General features: G+C 39.4%; 2 protein-coding genes across 2 annotated transcripts; both read right to left on the reverse strand.

The window, feature by feature from the left end:
- Positions 1–7,340: 7,340 nt before the first annotated feature.
- Positions 7,341–8,492, reverse strand: LOC110567752 (calcium-activated potassium channel subunit beta-4-like). The gene has a single exon (XM_064372368.1). The coding sequence runs from the start codon at positions 8,469–8,471 to the stop codon at positions 8,061–8,063; it is 411 nt and encodes a 136-aa protein (XP_064228438.1). The 5' UTR covers positions 8,472–8,492; the 3' UTR covers positions 7,341–8,060.
- A 500-nt stretch (positions 8,493–8,992) lies between these two features.
- LOC110567750 (large ribosomal subunit protein uL13-like) lies at positions 8,993–9,567 on the reverse strand. The gene has a single exon (XM_064372367.1). The coding sequence runs from the start codon at positions 9,468–9,470 to the stop codon at positions 9,045–9,047; it is 426 nt and encodes a 141-aa protein (XP_064228437.1). The 5' UTR covers positions 9,471–9,567; the 3' UTR covers positions 8,993–9,044.
- Between the last annotated feature and the right edge of the window lie 10,579 nt (positions 9,568–20,146).

Here is a 20,146-nt window from a genome sequence, read left to right on the forward strand (position 1 = left end):
ACCTTTCTGTTTTCGAAAGAATTCCCTTAGTTTCTTGATCTGATGTTTAGACCTTGAACTTCATTCTTTCTTTTTTTTTTTTTTTCCTGAGACAAGGTCTTGCTGTTGCCAGGCTGAAATGCAGTGGTGAGATCTCAGCTCACTGTATCCTCCACCTCCCTGGTTCAGGCGATTCTCCTGCCTCAGTCTCCCGAGTAGCTGGGACTACAGGCGTGCGCCACCATGCCCGGCTAATTTTTGTATTTCTAGTAGAGACGGGGTTTCACCATGTTGGCCACGATGTTCTTGATCTCTTGACCTTGTGATCCACCGACCTTGGCCTCCCCGAAGTGCTGGTATTACAGGCATGAGCCACCGCACCTGGTTGAACTTCATTCTTTTAGTTTAGTGACCCTTAGCCATTTTCAAATGCTGATCCCTTTGAGACTTGATAAGACCAACTTCCTAATAAATGTATATACATCCATATATCAGAATTCAAAATATAGTATCTGGGAGATCAAGGATCCTATGAAAATATCCATGGATTCCCTGGACCCAAGATTAAGAATTTTTACTTTTGGTAGTGGTTTTAGCTCATTCCTAATTCTCACTGCTAATTGCCTATTGTTATTCTCACTTCTTTCCCCCATTTATCATCTGTCTCAATCCCTTCATAATAAGGGTAGGAGTGGAGGTGACAGCTGCCTCTAATGGAAAAATCAAAGGATGACCTTGTTTTCTCTTTTATAGTTTTACCAATAAAAACTTTTTACTTTTCAGCCTTAGAAACTGTACAAACCTGTAGTACTTTATGTGTCTGTTTACGAATCACGGTATCCTCAGCACCCAGCACAGTGCCAGGCATATAAATGTTCAGTAAACATTTGTTGAACAAACAAAATGATTGTATCATTATGGTGTGTTACTTTAAAATATTACTGTAATACTTCAAACTGGATGTTGTGAATTACTAAATTTTAAAGCCTTTTCTTTCGTGTGCTCTGCAACATACACTGCCTTCTGGTTTTAATGTTAACGGGTGCTTTTTGCATGTTTTCCTAAAATATATTTATTTTCTGCATGAATCCAATTTTGGTTACTATAGGCAGCTTCTGATAAGTTGAAAGAGAAGCTTGAGAAGCGAGAGCTAAAATTAAAGGAGCATTTTGATACAAGATACCATTCAGAATCAGGCACAAGTGTTGTATTTAGTCTGCATATGGTCTGTAGGTGATTCTGAGGCTTAACTCTATGCAGTTTAGGTGAAATGAATGGCTTCACCAGAAGTGACACATCTTTAAACAATCTATTGTTAGATAAAATAGGGGGCAGCTGGGATTAAAATTGTTTCAATCCTTTGAGAAAAGCAACTGCCATAGCATTCTTTAAACCGAAGTGTTTTTTTTATGGAGTTTTGGGGGTGGGGTTTGTTGTTTATTTTGATTCTGCAATGTATCAGGATTTTACTGCATTATTTTTATAGCTTTTGCTTACAATAAACACCTGTTGAACTTTATGAACTAATATGGCAACTAATTTTCTTCCTTTTAATATTGGTTCTTAATTCATGCTTAATGGGTTGAAAAGATTTTGGTCTTTGTTCTAAATAGCTGTGATTTGTTTTTCCTTTCTGTTTTGCTTCCAGTAAAAAAAGCTTATCTTTTTATTTTCTCCCTAGCTTCAAAATAGATTTTTGTGTGAACATAAAATCTATTCTTTAACTGTATATCTCTAAACAAAACCATATGGCTTACTGTCACTTCTCTGGCAAGGCTTGAGTTTCTTTAGGGATATGTTGTAAAGTTCCCATATGCTGTAAGTTGACCTAACCTATAGAGTTAGAATTGTAAAAGAGCTACATTCCTATTCCAGAATTTCTGCAAAGTGCCAGATTGCAGCTATACTCTTCTAGAGCCCCATAATTATGTTCTTTTTCTCCCCAGAAGCCTCCTCACTCACTCTCCATTGCAGCCAAGACATGTTTGGCATAGAACCAGGGACATCCAATAGAAAATAATGTAACACATTATTCAGTGTCTTGTATATTTCAAATCTAATTGTTACAGAGGCCATCTATACTATATTTGGCCCTAATTAGATTTTATTTAAAGTGGCTTTCTGTTTTAGAAGGAATCATGTCAGGAAAAAAAAAAAAAACCTTTATGAAAGTCTTTCCCTTTCATTGCTTTCATTTCATGAATAAGAACACTAAAGGAATACCCTCTACAATGAAAGCAAATTACATTGCTCATGAACTGTCTATGGGAAGCCAAGAGTGGAACTACACAGTTCAGCAAGAAAGCCTCAGTTCATTAATTCCAAGCAAATCCAGAAAATGGCTTCCTACCATAGTCTGTGATTGCTTCAGAGGAGAATAAAGGAAGGTTAATCAATGTCCATTTAAAAAATATGAAAAATAGATTTGACTGCTAATAAAATTTAGATTAAATAATTTGTTTCTAAGTCTTCTACATTGGGTCTGTTACATCTGCACATCTTAGATCTGATGCAAAGCCACACAAAATGGCTTCTGTGACTAAATAGAATCTACCTTGCCTTTATTGGTATCACTTTATTTTAAAGTATTATTTAAATTGTCTATACAATGATAAATGGTGAAGTATTACAGCTTTCATGTAGAATTTAGGAGTCTTGAATTCCTTTCCACTGATGCCTTGATTATAAAACAGGTATAACTCTAAAAACTGAGGATTGAACTTTGTTGTATTTGACCAAAGGCCACTGCAAAATTCCCCAAGCAAGAAGATTTACAGGCAAAAATGTTATAGATATGACAAAGATAGAAATATATTTAGAGTATGAGATTATGTAATATATCATTCTATAGGTTTAACTGTTGTGAGTTTTTTCAGCAACAAAGAGTTAAAATGAAAATATCTAAGTGTTATGTCTGTGTTGAAACAATTAACTTTTCACTGTAAATATTCTGGAAAAAATAATCATAAGGATCTTATGACAGTGCCAAATACAGAAAACAAAATAAAAGTTACCATGGAAGGTGCTGTGGCTTAAAAACATCACAGCTATGGTCATATAGTGGTTAGTACTCCGTGTTGTGCCTGCAGCAAACTCAGTTTGTATCCAAGTCATGGCACCAAAAATCTAAAAAAATAACATTGCAAGTTCACTGTAATTCCATAGTCTAACATCTGCTTTTGGTCATGGCCTTGTACTTATTATAGAAGCAGATTATTATAAAGACTGGTCTGAAATGAGACAGGTAAAATTGAACTTAGCAATCACTGTACATTGTTCTATACTAATAAGCCTGTGAAGAGAGTTTGCATTTTTTAAAAAATCAGATATTAGCTTGTTTGACAACAGATCTTTGAAAGTGTTAAATGGACTCAAGTTGAAACATTCTTTGGCACCCATAAGCCTGAACCTAACAATTCTTTGGCCAAAAAGATCCCATTTTAATAGTTTTTAGGAAGAGCTTTTAAGATTGATAAAGATCACATGAACATAAGCTATAACTGACAGAAGTCCAATTTCTGTCTAGATAACTGGGACATTAGGGTGAAAACAGAACTTTATTTAGGTTACTGAGTTATAAGGTTTTTATATTTCATAATCTTTATTATGAAACATATTAATGAATTAATCAGTGGCCATTTGTGGCCACATTTAATGTGTTTTTTAGAGTTGGAGTAACTATTTTTTTTTTTTTGAGGTGAAGTTTCACTCTGTCGCCCAGGCTAGAGTGCAACTCATGATCTCAGTTCACTGTAACTTCCACCTCCCTCCCAGGTTCAAGCGATTCTCCTGTCTTAGCCCCTCCCTCCCTCCACCCCAGTAGCTGGGATTGCAGGTGTGTGCCACTATGCCCAGCTAATTTTTTTTATATTTTTGTAGAGATGGGGGTTTCCCCATGTTGGCCAGGTTGGTCTCGAACTTTGGACCTTAAGTAATCCACTGGCTTCGGCCTCCCAAATTGCTGGGATTACAGGCGTGAGCCACTGCGCCTGGCCTCGACTGACTATTTTTATTCCTATGCTCTCTCCCTTTCTTTTTCTAGAGACAGTCTTACTCTGTCACCTAGGCTATAATGTAGTGGCTGGAGTGTGCACCTCACTGCAGCCTCAACCTCCTGGGCTTTGGTGATCCTCCCACCTCAGCCTCCTGAGTAACTGGGACTACAGGGCACACCACTATACCTGGATAATTTTTGCATTTTTTGTAGAGACAGGGTTTTGTCATGTTACCCAGGCTGGTCTCGAACTCCTACTCAAGCAATTCTCCTGTCCCAGCCTCCCAAAGTGCTGGGATTACAGGCATAAGCCACCATGCCAGCCTATTCCTGCTCTTTCTGAGTGAAGTTTATACATGGATTCCTGGTTTTTCAAAAAAGAAACATAAAGATAATTACTAGACACTCTTCAAAACGATCAACCAGAACATTCAATTAAGTGTAGCTGTTAGGAATGTGAGCTTTCAAGTGAGACAGACTTAGGATTTGAGCTCTGCCACTCAATTGTCATGTGATCTTAGACAAGTTATTTTACCTTGTAAGCTTTATCTGTAAAATGGTATGGTTATTATGAGGACCAAGAGAGACAGCAAATGCTAATTGAAGTGCTCAGTGCTCATTTACTTTCAGTTACTATTATTAGAACATAGGTTCAAAGTCCATCCATCCATTTAGGAACAAAGATATATTCCATAAAGCAAGAAATACTAATAAGGCCAGTCACTGTGGCTCATACCTGTAATCCCAGCACTTTGGGAGGCCGTGGCAGGAAGCATTATGTTGCCAAGGCTAGGCTCAAACTCCTAGCACTTAAGTGCTAGGAGTTTTTCATTATAAAGAGAAGGAACCTGGAGCACTTAAGTGCTAGGAGTTTGAGTCTAGCCTTGGCAACATTAATGAGACCCCCATTTCTGCAAAAAAAAAAAAAAAAAAAAAAAAAGAAGAAGGAAAAGAAAGAAAGACTGATAATAAATATGCTGCTACCCTTAGTAAAGAAAATGACGGTTCTTCTCAATTAAATCTTGGTTGTTATTAGTGGTGCTTGTACATTACTTGTTTTTCTTATGAGAATTGATAGTTTTGAGTTGACCCATTTGTATCTACACACCCAAAAGCATGTATTTTGAGACAGCAAAGGTTAAGAGTGTACTCTGGGTCATGGAACAGATGTTATAGTCCTTTTCTTTGTAATGAAAACAGGAAATACAGGGATAATGCAGAAGCCTTTGTAGCAGATTTTTTTTCATTGATGTGTTTATTCTTCCATTGTTTGATTCAGCATATTATATTTTGGCTTTTTTATACAGCTTTATTGAGGTGTAATTGACATATGATAAACTATGTTTTTGATATGTGCAAATTGATGTTTTGATGTATTTCCCCATGAAACCATTATCCACAATCAAGATAACAAACATATCCATTGCTCCCCAAAATGTTTATGCCCCTTTGTGACCGCTCCTGCCCAACTTTCCTCACTACTCTCCACCCCTGCTTCCAAATCACTCATCTGCTTTCTGTCATTAGAAATTAGTTTACATTTTCTGAAATTTTATGTAAGTGGAATCATACAGAATATACTCCATTTTGGTCTGACTTCTTTCACTCAGCATAATTAACTGTGAGATTTATCCCTTTTGTTGTGTATATGACAGCTCATTTCTTCTTTGTTACTTAACAGTGTTCCATTATATATGTATATACCACAGTTTGTTTTGTCTACTTAACTGTTGATAAAAATTTGCATTGTTTCTAATTTGGGACTTTATTATAAAGTTGCTGTGAACATTCATATACAAGGCTTTGTGTGGATATATGCTTTCATTTGTTTTGAATAAATAGCTAGAAATAGAATGGCTATGTGTATGTTTAATTTTTAAGAATCTGCCCGGTGAAACCCCGTCTCTACTAAAAATACAAAAAATTAGCTGGGCATGGTGGCGCATGCCTGTAATCCCAGCTACTCAGGAGGCTGAGGCAGGAGAATTGCCTGAACCCGGGAGGCGGAGGTTGCGGTGAGCCGAGATCGCATCATTGCACTCCAGCCTGGGTAACAAGAGCGAAACTCCGTCTCAAAAAAAAAAAAGAATCTGCCCAAGTGTTTTTCAAAGTGATTATATCATTTTTCATTCCACAGATATATCCAGTTGCTGCACATCCTCACCAACACTTGGTATAGCCAGTCTTTTTCATTTTAGCCATCCTTATAGGTGTGTAATACCTCATTATAGTTACAATTTCCATATTATTGTTGGCTGATGTTGAATATCTTTTCATGTGCTTATTTGCTAATCTGCTCTCTGCATGGGTTATTTTATTTTATTTTGTTTTGTTTTATTTTATGTTAGAGATGGGATCTCACCTTGTTACCCAAGCTGAAATGCAGTGGTACAGTCATGGCTCACTGTAGTCTCAAGTCTCCTGGGTTCCAGCGATCCTCCAGCCTCAGCCTCCCCAGTAGCTGGAACTACAGGCTCATACCACCATGCCTGGCTAATTTTTTTAATTTGTGGTAGAAATGAGATCTCAACCATGCTGTTCAAGCTGGTATCAAACTCTTCACCCCAAGTGATCTTCCCACCTTGGCCTCTCAAAGTGCTGGGATTATAGGTATAGCCACCAACCCAGCCTGTGTTATTTTCTTTGGTTCAGTATCTGTTAAAATCTTTTGCCCCCCTCCCTTTTTTTTGTTACTTGTTTTCTCATGATTTAGTTTTGAGAGTTTCTTCTATATTTGGATGCAAGTCCTTTATCAAACATATGCTTTGCAAATATTTTCTTCCAGTCTGTAACTTACTTCATTCTCTTAACTGTATTTTTTTTACAGTTAAGATACTTAACTGTTATAATTAATAACAATGTATTATATACTTGAAAATCACTGGTAGATTTTAAGTGTTCTCACTGCACAAAAATGATAGTATGTAAGATAATACATATGTTAATTAGCTCAATTTTGCCATTCCACAATGTATACATATTTCAAAACATATTGTACACTATAAATATTTACAGTTTTTATCAATTAAAAAATAAATTTTAAATAAATAAAAACCCAGCCATAATCTAGACCAGGAAAAAAAAGTTCATTTTTTGTAGACAGGAAAAAAGAAAAATACTTAACTGTATCTTTTAAAGAGCAAAAGTTTTCCATTTCCATGAAGTTCAGTTTATCAGTTTTTCTTCTTTTTGAGAGTCTTACTGTGTCACCCAGGCTGGAGTGCCATGACGTGATCTCGGCTCACTGCAACCTCTGCCTCCTGGTTTCAAGCGATTCTCCTGCCTCAGCCTCCCGAGTAGCTGGAACTACAGGCCATCTGCCACCATGCCCAGCTAATTTTTGTATTTAGTAGAGACAGCGTTTTACTATGTTGGTCGGGCTGGTCTTGAACTCCTGACCTCAAGTGATCCACCCACCTTGGCTTTTCAAAGTGCTGGGGTTACAGGTGTGAGCCACCATGACTGGCCTATCAATTTTTCTTTTATGGATTTTTTTTTTTTTTTAACACAGACCACTCTATTTTAATATTTTTAAGTAGCATAAATCATAATGGTTTATATACACTGTACAAATAATATACTGTTACTTCTGAAAGAAAATGAACTTCTTATAGGGTTTTCTGAAATAGTTACTCCACACAGCTAAGAGCTTGACCCTTTAGCCATTGCTACAGCAGATGGAATACGAGCTTTGAGGTTCCAGTCTTCTAGTTGTGCCTGTTTCTGCTGCCACTGAGGGATGAGCCTCTCAGAGCCCCGTCGTGGCCCTGTCCATCTCCTGCGCCAGGAAACACCGGTTCTGCAGGTGGACGTGTGCCAATGAGTGCAGCTTCTGTGCTTTGCTTTCCATAAGCCTCCTCCCCCTTTAAGAGAACTTGCGCTTCTTCATGGCTTCCGCCTTGACTGCCAAGCTCTTGGCACAGATGGTCAGGACCACAATGAGAACGCCCACCACAAATGTCACCAGGGGCCAGAGGAAGCAATGCAGGAGGACAATCTCATCATGAGTGCGATGCTGAAGCACGTCATCTGGTCTTTGATGTTGATTAAAATAGCAAATAAATGGCTGGGAACCAATCTCATCTTTCTAGTACTGTTGCCAATTCATGACACTTTCCAAATTCTTCTGATTCTCTCTCTTACAGGGAGGGATATAGGAGCACTTGGGGTTGGTCAGGAGCTGGTGCTTGTCGCTGTGCAGCAGAGCCCTGGAGTTGGACTCGGAGTTGTTCACGTAGACCTGGACGCAGGGGTACTGCGAGGTGCCCCTGCAGTCGGCGCCACAGGTGAAGGTGCACTCGAACACCTCGCCTATCTGCTGCACCAACAGCACCGTGCAGTTGGCCGCCGTGGCTTGCAGATTCTGCAGCGCGGGACTGAGCCAGCAGAAGCCGAAGATGAAGAGCGACACGACGCCGGAGATGATGAGAAACAAACCGAGCCGGATACTCTTGTCCTCGGCTTCCGTGTACTCGTAAGCCACCCGGAGCTTTGCCATCGCCCCCCACTCTCCGCGGCTGGCGCGCTCCCCCCGCCCCCTCCCGCCCCCGGGGCTCGCCTCGGGCCGGAGGAGCTGCAGCCGCCACCGCCGCCACCGCGCGACAGCAGGGGAGTGGGCGGTGAGGGGGAGCGCGTGAGAACAAAGGGGCCGAGGCTGGCGACGCCCCCGGCGGCGGCAGCGCCCCCCCGCCCCCCAGCCGCCTCCTGGGCCCCACGGTGCAGCCGCCGCTTCAGAGCCTCCTGCACCCTCGGGCGCGGGGAGCGCAAGGACCGCTCCAGCTTCCAGCGCCCCCTGCCAGCCTCTGCCCCCGCACTCTCCCCGCCTCCCCCACCCGGCCTCCTCTCGTCCGGTGTCTCTCTGTCTCCATCGCCCGCTGGCCGCTTCTCCGCGGACTCGCCCGGCCACTGCCCCAAGGGTAGGAGTGCCTGATCTGGGGCGAGCCCGGGGGCTCCCCCGTGCAGGAGGAGGCTCTGGATTTTGTTTTTAATGTTATAGCTAAGAAATCTTTGCCTTAAACGATGTCAAAAAGATTTTCTCCTTTTTTTTAGGAATTAACAGTCTTTATTAGGCTCAGACCAGGAGTCCATGGGTCTTGAGGACCTCTGTGTATTTGTCGGTTTTCTTCTCCACGTTCTTCTTGGCTTGTTTCCGTAGCCTCATGAGCTGTTTCTTCTTCCGGTAGTGGATCTTGGCTTTCTCCTTCCTCTTCTCCAGGGTGGCTGTCACTGCCTGGTACTTCCAGTCAACCTCGTGAGCCAGGCGCCCCAGATAGGCAAACTTCCTTGTAGGCTTCAGACGCACGACCTTCAGGGCCGCAGGAACTGCCATCCGCTTTTTCTTGTCGTAGGGGGGTGGGATGCCGTCAAACACCTTGAGGCGGTCCAAGGCGGCCTGGCCTCGCTTGGTTTTGTGGGGCAGCATGCCTCGCACGGTCCGCCAGAAGATGCGGCTGGGGGCCCGGCAGTGGTAGGGTCCTCGGAAAGAGTTGATGTTCATCCGCTTGCGGAGGAAAGCCAGGTACTTCAACTTGTTTATGTAGAAATTGCCAGAAATGTTGATGCCCTCGCAGCGAACGACCACCACCTTCCGGCCCAGCAGTACCTGCTTAGCCACGATGGCTGCCAGGCGGCCCAGGAGATGGCCTCGACCATCGAGCACCAGGAACTGCACCTCCGTCGTCTTCGGGAGCCGCCTGGGAAAGTTGTTTTTTTTTTTCTCAAAAGTCTCATAGTTTTTAGTTTTACACTTAGGGCTATGATATATCTTCAGTTAATGTTGTTACATAGTACAACGCATGGATTTTTTTTTTGCATATGGATGTCCAGTTGTTCTAGCACCATTTGTTGAGATTATCCTTCCTCTTTAGAATGGTCTTTGCACCTTTGTCACAGTCAGTTATCCATATATTCATGTGTTTATTTCCAGACCCTCTGTTCTGTTCTTTTGATCTGTTTGCCTACCTTGATCCCAATACCACACACTGTTTTGATTATTGTGGCCTCAGGGTAACTTAAAATCAGTTAGTGTTAGTCCTCCAACTTGTATTCTTTTTGAAACTTGTTTGACTTATGGTCCTTTGCATTTCCGTATGTATAGAATCAGCTTGCCAATTTCTCTACAAATCCTGTTGGGATTTTAATTGGGACTGCACTGAATCTAGAGATCAGTCTGGGGAGAATTCATGTCTTAACAACATGTTTTTCAATCCATGCGTATGGTATATCTCATCATTTATTTAGGTTATCGTTAATTTCTCTCAGCAGTGCTTTGTAGCTTTCAGTGTATAGCTTTTTCACATTTTTTGTCAGATTTACCCCTAAGTATTTGACACTTTTGATACTATAAATGGTATTGGGTTTTATTGTTGTTTTGGTTTGGTTTGTTTTTTTTGAGATAGGGTCTCACTCTGTCACCCAGGCTGAGTGTAGTGGGATGATCATGGTTCACTGCAGACTCAACCCCCCAGGCTCAAGTGATCCTCCTGCCTTAGCCTCCCAAGTAGCTGGGACTGCAGGCACACACCATGCCCAGCTAAATTTTTTTTTTTTTTTTTTTTTTTTGTAGAGACAGGATCTCACTATGTTGCCCAGGTTGGTCTCAAACTCCTGGACCCAAGTGATCTTCCCACCTCAGGATTACAAACATGAGCCACTGCACCCAGCCAGTATTGTTTTTTAAATGTTAATTTCTGATTGTTTATTGCTGTTGTACAGAAATAAAATTGGCCAGGCATGGTGGCTCACGCCTGTAATCCCAGCACTTTGGGAGGCTGAGGCAGGCACATCACCTGAGGTCAGGAGTTCAAGACTAGCCTGGTTAACATGGTGAAACCCTGTCTCTACTAAAAATACAAAAATCAGCTGGGTGAGGTGGCACACGCCTGTAGTCTCAGCCACTCGGGAAGCTGAGGGAGGAGAATCACTTGAACCTGGGAGGCAGAGGTTGCAGTGAGCTGAGATTGCACTACTGTACTCCAGCCTGGGCGACAGAGCAAGACTCAGTCTCAAAACAAAAAGAAATAAAATTGATTTTTGTATACATTGATTTTATATCCTGCAACCTTGTTAATAAACTCACTTATTAATTCTGGTAGCTTTTAAAATAAATTCCTTTGGGGCTTGCATAGTGGCTGACACCTATAATCCCAGTATTTTGGGAGCCTGGGGTGGGTGGATCATTCGAGTCCAGGAGTTCAAGACCAACCTAAGCAACATGGTAAAACCTCCCTTCTCTTTAAAAAAAAAAAAAAAGTTAGGTGTGGTAGCATGCATTTGTAGTCCCAGCTACTAGGGAGGCTGAGGTAGGAGAATTGATGAGCCAGTGACGTTGAGGCTGCAATGAGCTGTAATTGCACCACTGCACTCCAGCTTAGGAGACAGAGTGAGACTCTGGACTCAGTCAGTTTCATTGAATTTCCTACTGACAATTGTCTGCAAATAAGGACAGTTTTACTTATTTCTTTCTAATCTGGATGCTGTATGTGTGTGTATGTGTGTGTCTGTGTGTGTGTGTGTGTGTGTGTGTGTGTGTGTGTATCTTATTATGTTGACTAGAACCTTCAGTACAATGTCAAGTAGAAATGATGGGGATATCTGTGTCTTCTTCCCAGAAAGCATTCAGTCTTTCAAGTTGTTAGCTGTAGGTTTTTCACAAATGCTCTTTATCAGATTGAGGAAATTTGTATTTTTAGTTTGCAGGGAATTTTTATCAGGAATGAATGCTGGATTTTGTCATGCTTTTTCTGTACCTATTTAAAGCATAAAAATTTTTATGTCCTTGTTGTGTGTCTGAAATATTGGGTGAAAGAGAGCTTCAGCCCCTTTTTTTTGACCTTCTCTGAGATCAAGTAAAGTGATGTGGAGTAACTTTTTCAGATTTATTTTGCTGCTTTTTAGAAACTAAATTCTGTAATTTAAGTCTTAAAATTTTGTTGTGCTGGGCACACTGGCTCATACCTGTAATCCCAGAACTTTAGGAGGTCAAGGCAGGAGGATCACTTGAATCTGGGAGTTGAAGACCAGCCTGGGCAACATAGCAAGACCCCATCTCTAAAAAAAAAAAAGAAAAAAGGAAAGTAAAATTTTATTGAGTAGAGTCCAGTAATTAAATCATTTTCCCTATGGCAAAACTTTTTTTTTGAGATGGAGTCTTGCTGTTTACCCAGGTTAGAGTGCAATGGCATGATCTTGGCTCACTGCTACCTCTGCCTCCTGGGTTCAAGCAATTCTGCTGCCTCAGCCTCCTGAGTAACTGGGATTACAGGTGCCCACCACCACACCCAGCTAATTTTGTATTTTTACTAGAGTTGTGGTTTCACCATATTGGCCAGACTGGTCTCGAACTCCTGACCTCAAGTGATCCGTCCACCTCAGCTTCCCAAAGTTCTGGGTTTACATTGGGATCCGCACCTAGCCTCCCAATGGCAAAACTTAATAGTCATTTTAAAATCATAAACATTTCAAGAAAAGAAACAAAAATTACCTCTGCTGTTTTTATGAACTCCTCTCCTTTAAAGCAGTGTTCCTTTGTCTTTTATTAGTTTTAATATTTTATTGGCTTCTTACGATCATTTTTCCAAAGACAAAAATGCAAAGTGTGAATTTTTATACCTGGTAGAATATTATTACCCCTTTCCCAGGAATAACAGAAGTGATGTATTTGAAACAATCTTAAAGGTTCCTTTTATGGTAAACTATTTAAATTGATTTTTAGTGGATCACTTAGGAAATAGATATCAGAATATACCATTCCTTTAGTATTTCCCAGAAAACATTTTTTCTCATTGTTAATCTGGAAACACAAGAAGATTCATTTTAAAGGGGATTGTGTTTATAGGTGACATCCCCTATATCTGAATGCTGCTCCAGAGTCAGTTGTTACAGAATAAGTAAACATAGTATTGCTTCTGTGTTCTACTTTTGGGTAAAACATTCAGTGTTGGTTTCTTTTACTGAATTTACTAATCTCAGGACACCTATTGTCCTGAGAGGAGAGTTGCTGTAGTCGACATGATTTTACGTAAAAATCCATTTACAAAACATTTTGTATAAGTTACTTCCAGTTACCCCTCAAACAACCCATGATAACATAGTTATATTGATCTAGCAATTAAGTCTTCAGAAAAACTAAATCCTTCATTAATAGCTACATGAATTGGTTGGTATATCCACATGATGAAACATTATGAAGCCATTTTAAAATAAGATGCATATGAAGGACTTTTAATGACATAGTAGTGTTCCTAGGACAAAATTAAATACATCCTTTAATCTCAATTATAAGCATTATATTTTATGTGTGTATATATATGTGTGTATACATACATATATATATACACACATAAAAGACTCAAGCAAATACATTGAAATTGTAGTTTGAGTGTTAATAGTTATTGGCCCTGGGTAGTAGAATCATATGCATATTTTAATTTTTTCTTCAGAGCGTCTGCCTTGTATGTTAATTACTTTTATTTCAGAAATGTTGACTTTTTAAGTAGCAATAATTTTGTACAACACATTTTTTTTTCTCAAGTCTCTGTTTATTATCATTCTTGCCCAAAGAAGATACTTTAGCCTTCTATTATTCACTCTGTAGGAAAATACATTAGAGCTAATCAGACCTACAGTTAAATTCTTTTTGTTGTTGTTCTTGTTCCTGATACTAGGTTATTATTATTTCTTTCCAACCCACCTGAAATAACTCAAGTGTCTCTTCCTAAAAAACCAACCTAAATTCCCAACCTGTTCTGTAAAAAGATTGCAGAGTTTAGGGGAAGAAAAAAGAAGACTTGAATAAAGCTACCTTTTTATCGTACCAGAGTCTGAAGAGGTGTCTTTTAAACATTTGTGAAATATATTTCACATTTCACCACAATCCAGGATACATATATACACCCATATACATATATTAACTAAAACTAAAATTTCACTAGAATTTACTTTGTGTTTTACTATACTATAATATTTATAATATACTGTAATATTTTCTATTATACTTCATTTTTCTTTAGATGCTGATTACAGCCCCACTAAACTAGTTTTGTGATCCACTAATGGACTGTGATCCAAAGTTTGAAAAACATTAGTCTAAAGCCCTAAACAAATTTCTTAATTTATTGTATAGTGGCGAGATTTCACTTTGTTTCATCTTGCCAGATCCTGAGACTGGAAATAAGATTTATTTAGGCATATTTCTTATAAAATTAAAAAAGAATTTTGCTAAGCTGTGGAATCATAAGCTGTTCCCAAAGTTTATTCATTTAACAAGAACTAGCATTGTATATAGCTCTCTATAACTTTCAGAGTGTTTCTGTGTGTGGAATCTTGTTGAATTCTCTGTACCCTTGTGAAGTTGATATTTTACATGCAGATCCTGGAGCTCATTTCTTGTAATTTAACATATTATTTTCAGATTAACTGTGCTCAGCTAAATGAACTATAGGATCTGACCATAAGCGATAAAATACATTTCATTACAAACTGTACATGTAAGGGTGAGGAGAAACTGACAGTTTCCTGTATTTTGTCTTCAACTGGTTAAAGAAAGTTTGGCTATAATCTATCAAATTTAAAAATGCAGAGCCAGGCGTGGTGGCACTTGCCTGTAGTCTCAGCTACTAGGGAGGCTGAGGTGGGAGGATCACTTGAGGCAGAAGTTCAAGGCTGTAATGCAAAATGAGTTTGCCTGTAAATAACTATTATACTCTAGCCTGGGCAACATAGCAAGACCCCACCTCTTTTTTAAAACATGCATGTACCTAGAAGAAATTTCACTTCTAGGAATTTCTGCTACAGATGTTCTTAGGCCTATACAATACAGATGTTCTTAGACCTTATCTTTGCATGATAAAGTATATGCGTGAAGATATTCATTGCAGCATAATTCTTAGAAAAAAAAATGCCAGAAACAATTTAGTGTCCTCTTATTAGGGTTCTGGTCAAGTAAATTATGGTATTATTGTAGAATAAAATACTGGGAAACTATTAAAGAAAATGAAAGATCTTTATATATAATATGGCATATATATTCCCCAAGATATATAGTGAAGTGAAAGAAAGTTGCAGAGCAATGTACTTAATTTAAAAAAAAAAAAAAAACAGTATTAACTTGCCACTGGTGAAGCCAGAAATACATCTCACAAAGCCTCTTCCTTCCTTCCTTTTAGCTTGGTTCTCTTGAGAATAGTAGGAACTCCTCTAATGATCTGTTCTAGGAAGAGCATGAAATTAGTAAGAGGGAAGTGCCAGGTTCAGTCCGTAACAGAAAAGAGCCAAAAGGTACAGGACAGGCTATTCATATGTGTTGGTTCTTCATAAATTAGCTATTTATTTAAAAAAGACTGCATTCTTAAGTGATTAAATGTCTTTGCTCCATTCAGAAAAACATTGAACCCATATATAACAGCTAGCTCTCTTCTTTCTTTCCTTTTTGAGACCAGGTCTCACTGTGTCACCCAGGCTGGAGTGCAGTGGCATGATCTCGGCTCACTGCAGTCTCCACCTCCTGGGCTCAAGTGATCCTCCCACCTCAGCCTCTTAAGTAGCTGGGACTATAGGCAGGCACCACCACACCTGCCTGGCTAATTTTTGTTGTTGTACTTTTTTGTAGAGATGGGGTTTAGCCATGTTGCCCAGGCTGGGCTTGAGCTCCTGACCTCAAGTGATCCACCAGCTTTGGCCTCCCAAAGTGCTGGGATAAGCATGTACCACTGCACCAGGCCATAGCTAGCTCTTAAAAATTATTGTGTGGCATCAGCTATTTGCTGTATAACTTTTCATCATGTTATCATTTATATTACAAGTTGTGACATTTAGGGGATCAAGAATGAAGATGCCAGAAGAATAAGCAAATTTCTCATTTAACTGATCTCTTCCTATGGGCTCTGTGTTTGTTTGTTTGTTGTTGTTGTTGTTGTTTTAATACTTTTGAATAAAAAAAGGGGGAATTCAGTTTATAAAACAGTACCTATTTAGAGAACACACAGTTTTCCAGCAGTTGGGGAGGGGCTTCAGAAAAGATTACAGCAGTGAGGAATTTCATTGCATTTATTCAGCCTGTAACTAAAACAAATAAAAAAGGGAAATAGCTTATTCCTATTTTGACTTCCTCTTATTGTGTCTTCCTTGCATGTGTTAGCCTTGTGATTTTAGATTAATCAGGGGTTATGTCTAGTTGTCCCCATAAAGAGATGAGAAGCAAAGGAAGACAAGAGGTTGCTTTTAAAACTAAAACCCATGGTCTATCATTTAGTATTCCAGTTTAGCCAGTTGTAGGAATAATTTGGAAGATAGGAGAAAACTATCTTGTATGTGTGCTGAAAATCTTTATGGAAAGGAGGCATTTATAGAATGAATTGGGAGTTTTATTATGGGGAAATTGTTTTGTTAGAAAAGCATAGTAATATAGCTATTCTCCAAAACAGTTCTCTCACATATGTACAAGTTTGCTTATTGCAGCATTGTTTAATACAGTATTGGAAACTGTAAATGACACAAATGTCCATCACTAAGTTCCATCAATGGCTGCATAAACTGGCACATCCTTACTATGGAATATTATATAACTTTTTTAATGAGAAAGAAAGCTATCTACTGACTTAGATCTTTCAGACAGTAAGTGAAAACAAGTTACAGAACAGTTTTGCACAATAATATCTATGTAATTAGGTTTTATACACACATACATACATACATACACACACATATATATGTTCTTGGAAGTGGAGGCTGGGCAGAGAAGGTCACTTGAGGCCAGAAGTTTGAGACCAGCCTGGGAAACAAAGCAAGACCCTGTCTCTACAAAAAATAAAATTAAAAACTTTAAATTAGAAAAAGAAGTTGTCCGGGAGGATACCTAACATACTAAGAAAAATAGAATTTCACTCTTGTTGCCCAGGCTGGAGTGCAATGACGCAATCTTGGCCCACTGCAGCCTCCACCTCCCAGGTTCTAATGATTCTGCTACCTCAGCCTCCCAAGTAGCTGGGATTACAGGCATGCGCCACCACACCTGGCTAATTTTTTGTATTTTTAGTAGAGACAAGGTTTCTCCATGTTGGTCAGGCTGGTCTCAAACTCCCAACCTCAGGTGATCCGCCTGCCTCAGCCTCCCAAAATGCTGGGATTACAGACGTGAGCGACTGTGCCCAGCCCCCATACTTAGGGAGGAAAGTGAAAGGGGATTATGGTCAGGAAGGACTTCAGCTTTATATAGTTAAAATTTTTATGAGAAAAGATTTACTGATGATGGAATTAAAATAACAATTTTGTAAGAATTATGCACAGTGGGATGTCAAGGAGACTGAATTCATTGGTAAAAATGAGCATATGATTGTATTATTATTAAATTAAGTCTCTGTTCTTACTGATTGGAAATATCTAGAGACTTTTTTTATCCATTTAATAAGACATTCTTCTTTTCTTATGCCACCTTATTCTAAGAGTAATGCCACCTGTACTCTTGATCTTATCTTTACCCTGTTTCTTCATGGCCTTACTCCATCAATTACACCTTGCCTTCTCTCTTAGTGCCCCAGTTTCTTCTTTTAATACTACTTCTTGTCTTTGGCCAAAGCCTGTTTGAAACTTTCCATTCTATATTTAAAAATCAAAACAAAACAAAAATCTCAATCTTGCCATCCTTTTGAGCTACCACCCTATTTCTCTTTCTCTTTTTACACTGAAATATTTAAATGTCATTTGTACTCCTGCTTCTAGTTTCTCATCTCTCACTCATTTGCCTTTTGTTTCTACTACTCTAATGAAATTTTACATTTTCAAGTTACAAGTAACCTCTAACGGCCTCTTTTAATTAGATTACCTAACTCAGCATTGGACGGTGTTGACCATTCTCCTTGTTAAACTTTTTTCCTTGGCTTCTGTGATATTCTTGTCTTGGTCTTTCTGAGACTCCTTTATGTTTTTTTCTTCCATATTCCTCTAAATTTGATAACTTCTGTGACTAGATAAAATGTTCTTTCCTGTAGTTCAAATTGCATACTGTTCAAAATCTACTATAGCACAGTCACTCAGGTGCTCTCCAGATTCACTAGCCAACAAGGGCCAATCAAGCCAGTCTCTCCCAACAGCTCTCCCTTTGGCACAGACTATCGAAATCTGGCCAACACTGCCAATCCAAGAGGTGACACAAGCCATTCACCTACTCCAGGGAAAGTGTCCAGTCCCCTGAGCCCCCTATCTCCAGGAATCAAGTCCCCAACCATCCCCAGAGCTGAGAGAGGAAACCCTCCACCCATCCCACCCAAAAAACCTAGCCTCACCCCTTCTTCATCTGCTACCACTCCTTTGACCAAAACTCATTCCCAGGCATCCTCTTTGACCACCACAGAAGACCTTGCCAGCAGCTGCTCTTCCAGTACCGTTGTAGCAAATGGTAAGGATGTTGAGTTACTTTTGCCTACCAGCAGCTAGTCCCTAGGAGGGAATCTCCACGTTTGACATTCCATCAGATTTCGTCCAAGAGCTCAGACTTTTGAGTCAGATTATGTTATTTATTTTGATAGTAGCTGAAACCATCTGTATAATACATTTAGTATATTTCACCGTTTTGTATTTTTTTAAGTAGAAACTGAGTAGTTTGGATTTGTATGGCTCACATCTTTTTACTGAAGCTAGAAAGGCACCTCAAAGATGTCTCAGGCTCAGCAGTCACCGTCATGTTGTGATGAGGAAAGCTAATTGAGTACCAGGTAGTGATGTGCTATTTTGGAACTAGAATCACTCAACACTCATTTTGAATTATGCAGAAGTGGTTCATGCAGATTTTTATTCCAGATGAACATGTTTTAAAAGTGCCTGAAATATGACTGCCATATGAATGTGATTCTGCAGCAAAAAACACAAAATGGATCACTTAATTGCAGGAAATGAGATCCTCTGCGAATTCTGAATGTTAAAAACCAACACTGCTTTTAATCCTCTTTTACTGTTTTAATACAAGCTTTGTGTTCTGAAACAAGGCTGCATAACTAGAACGGGAATCCTTCTAAAGGTGGGTGTGAACTCACCACAATGCTGAGCTTTACAGAGCCCTCGAGAAACCCTCCTGAGCACTAAGCAGTTAGGGTGCTGATTTTCTTATGCTTTTGAAAAATTAACTCACTCCTAGTTTCCTGCATAAATTCTTGAACAGAATGAAATCACATCTCCATTCAAAAAATGTCTGAAGCATCTACTGTTGTGTAAGGAACTTCTGATTCTGATTGCTGTTACTTGAATAGGAAATAGTTACTCATTCTGTATAAAAGTTTTGCAACAGAATGAAATTTTTATTCTGTAATCAAAAAGCAATAACTTGAAATTCACTCTGTAATATTATAAGTCAGAATTATACAAATTTTACCAAATTGTTACACTTATTCTCCAAGCTGCCAGAACCTGGTGTCTGTATCTATAAAACCAAATTAACTTTTGCCTAAATGGGAAGTATACATATATCTGTACAGATATATTACCCCTTTACACGTTTAACATACACACACTTAAAAACAGATATTAGTGTGATTATATCTTTGGAGTTTGCAATATAGCATAAAGGACAAGTAGAATTGCACATTAAGATTACCTGCCAAAGCAACTAGATATGGCTGGGGCGCAATCAAAGGAAGAATTTTGTCTACAGGAAGGTGGGGAAATTGCAGATGAATCCCAGATCTTCAGTATCATAAAAAGGCGGAGCTGGCCGGGCACAGTGGCTCATGCCTGTACTCCTGCACTTTGGGAGGCTGAAATGGGAGGATCGCTTGAGACTAGGCATTCAAGATCAGCCTCATCAACATAGCGAGACCCCATCTGTATTAAATAAATAGAGCTAAACAAACCCCAGCGGGACAAAACTCAACCGGTCATGGAAATGAGTGAAACAGGCCTCTCACTCAAGTGGTATAAAACAGCTGTGAGTAGTGGGAACTGTGGCCCCACTTTAAAAGGGCATCTGTTCAGCTCCATCTGCTTGCTGCCATGCAAGAACGCTAGACCAGGATTACCAGTTCTTCATATTTGTTAAAATCCAAATTTTCACGAGAAAAATTCTCATTTTTAAATATCAAGAACCGATTTTAAAATATTTAAATAGTGCTGGTTAAACAAACACTTGCACAGCTGGATTTAGCTTGCAAGCTGCCAAGTTCCAACCTCTTTCATTCTAGAAACTTC

This window comes from Aotus nancymaae, unplaced genomic scaffold (genome assembly GCF_030222135.1).
Source record: "Aotus nancymaae isolate 86718 unplaced genomic scaffold, 86718_ANA_hifiasm-v0.15.2.pri h1tg000007l, whole genome shotgun sequence".
NCBI lineage: Eukaryota > Metazoa > Chordata > Mammalia > Primates > Aotidae > Aotus > Aotus nancymaae.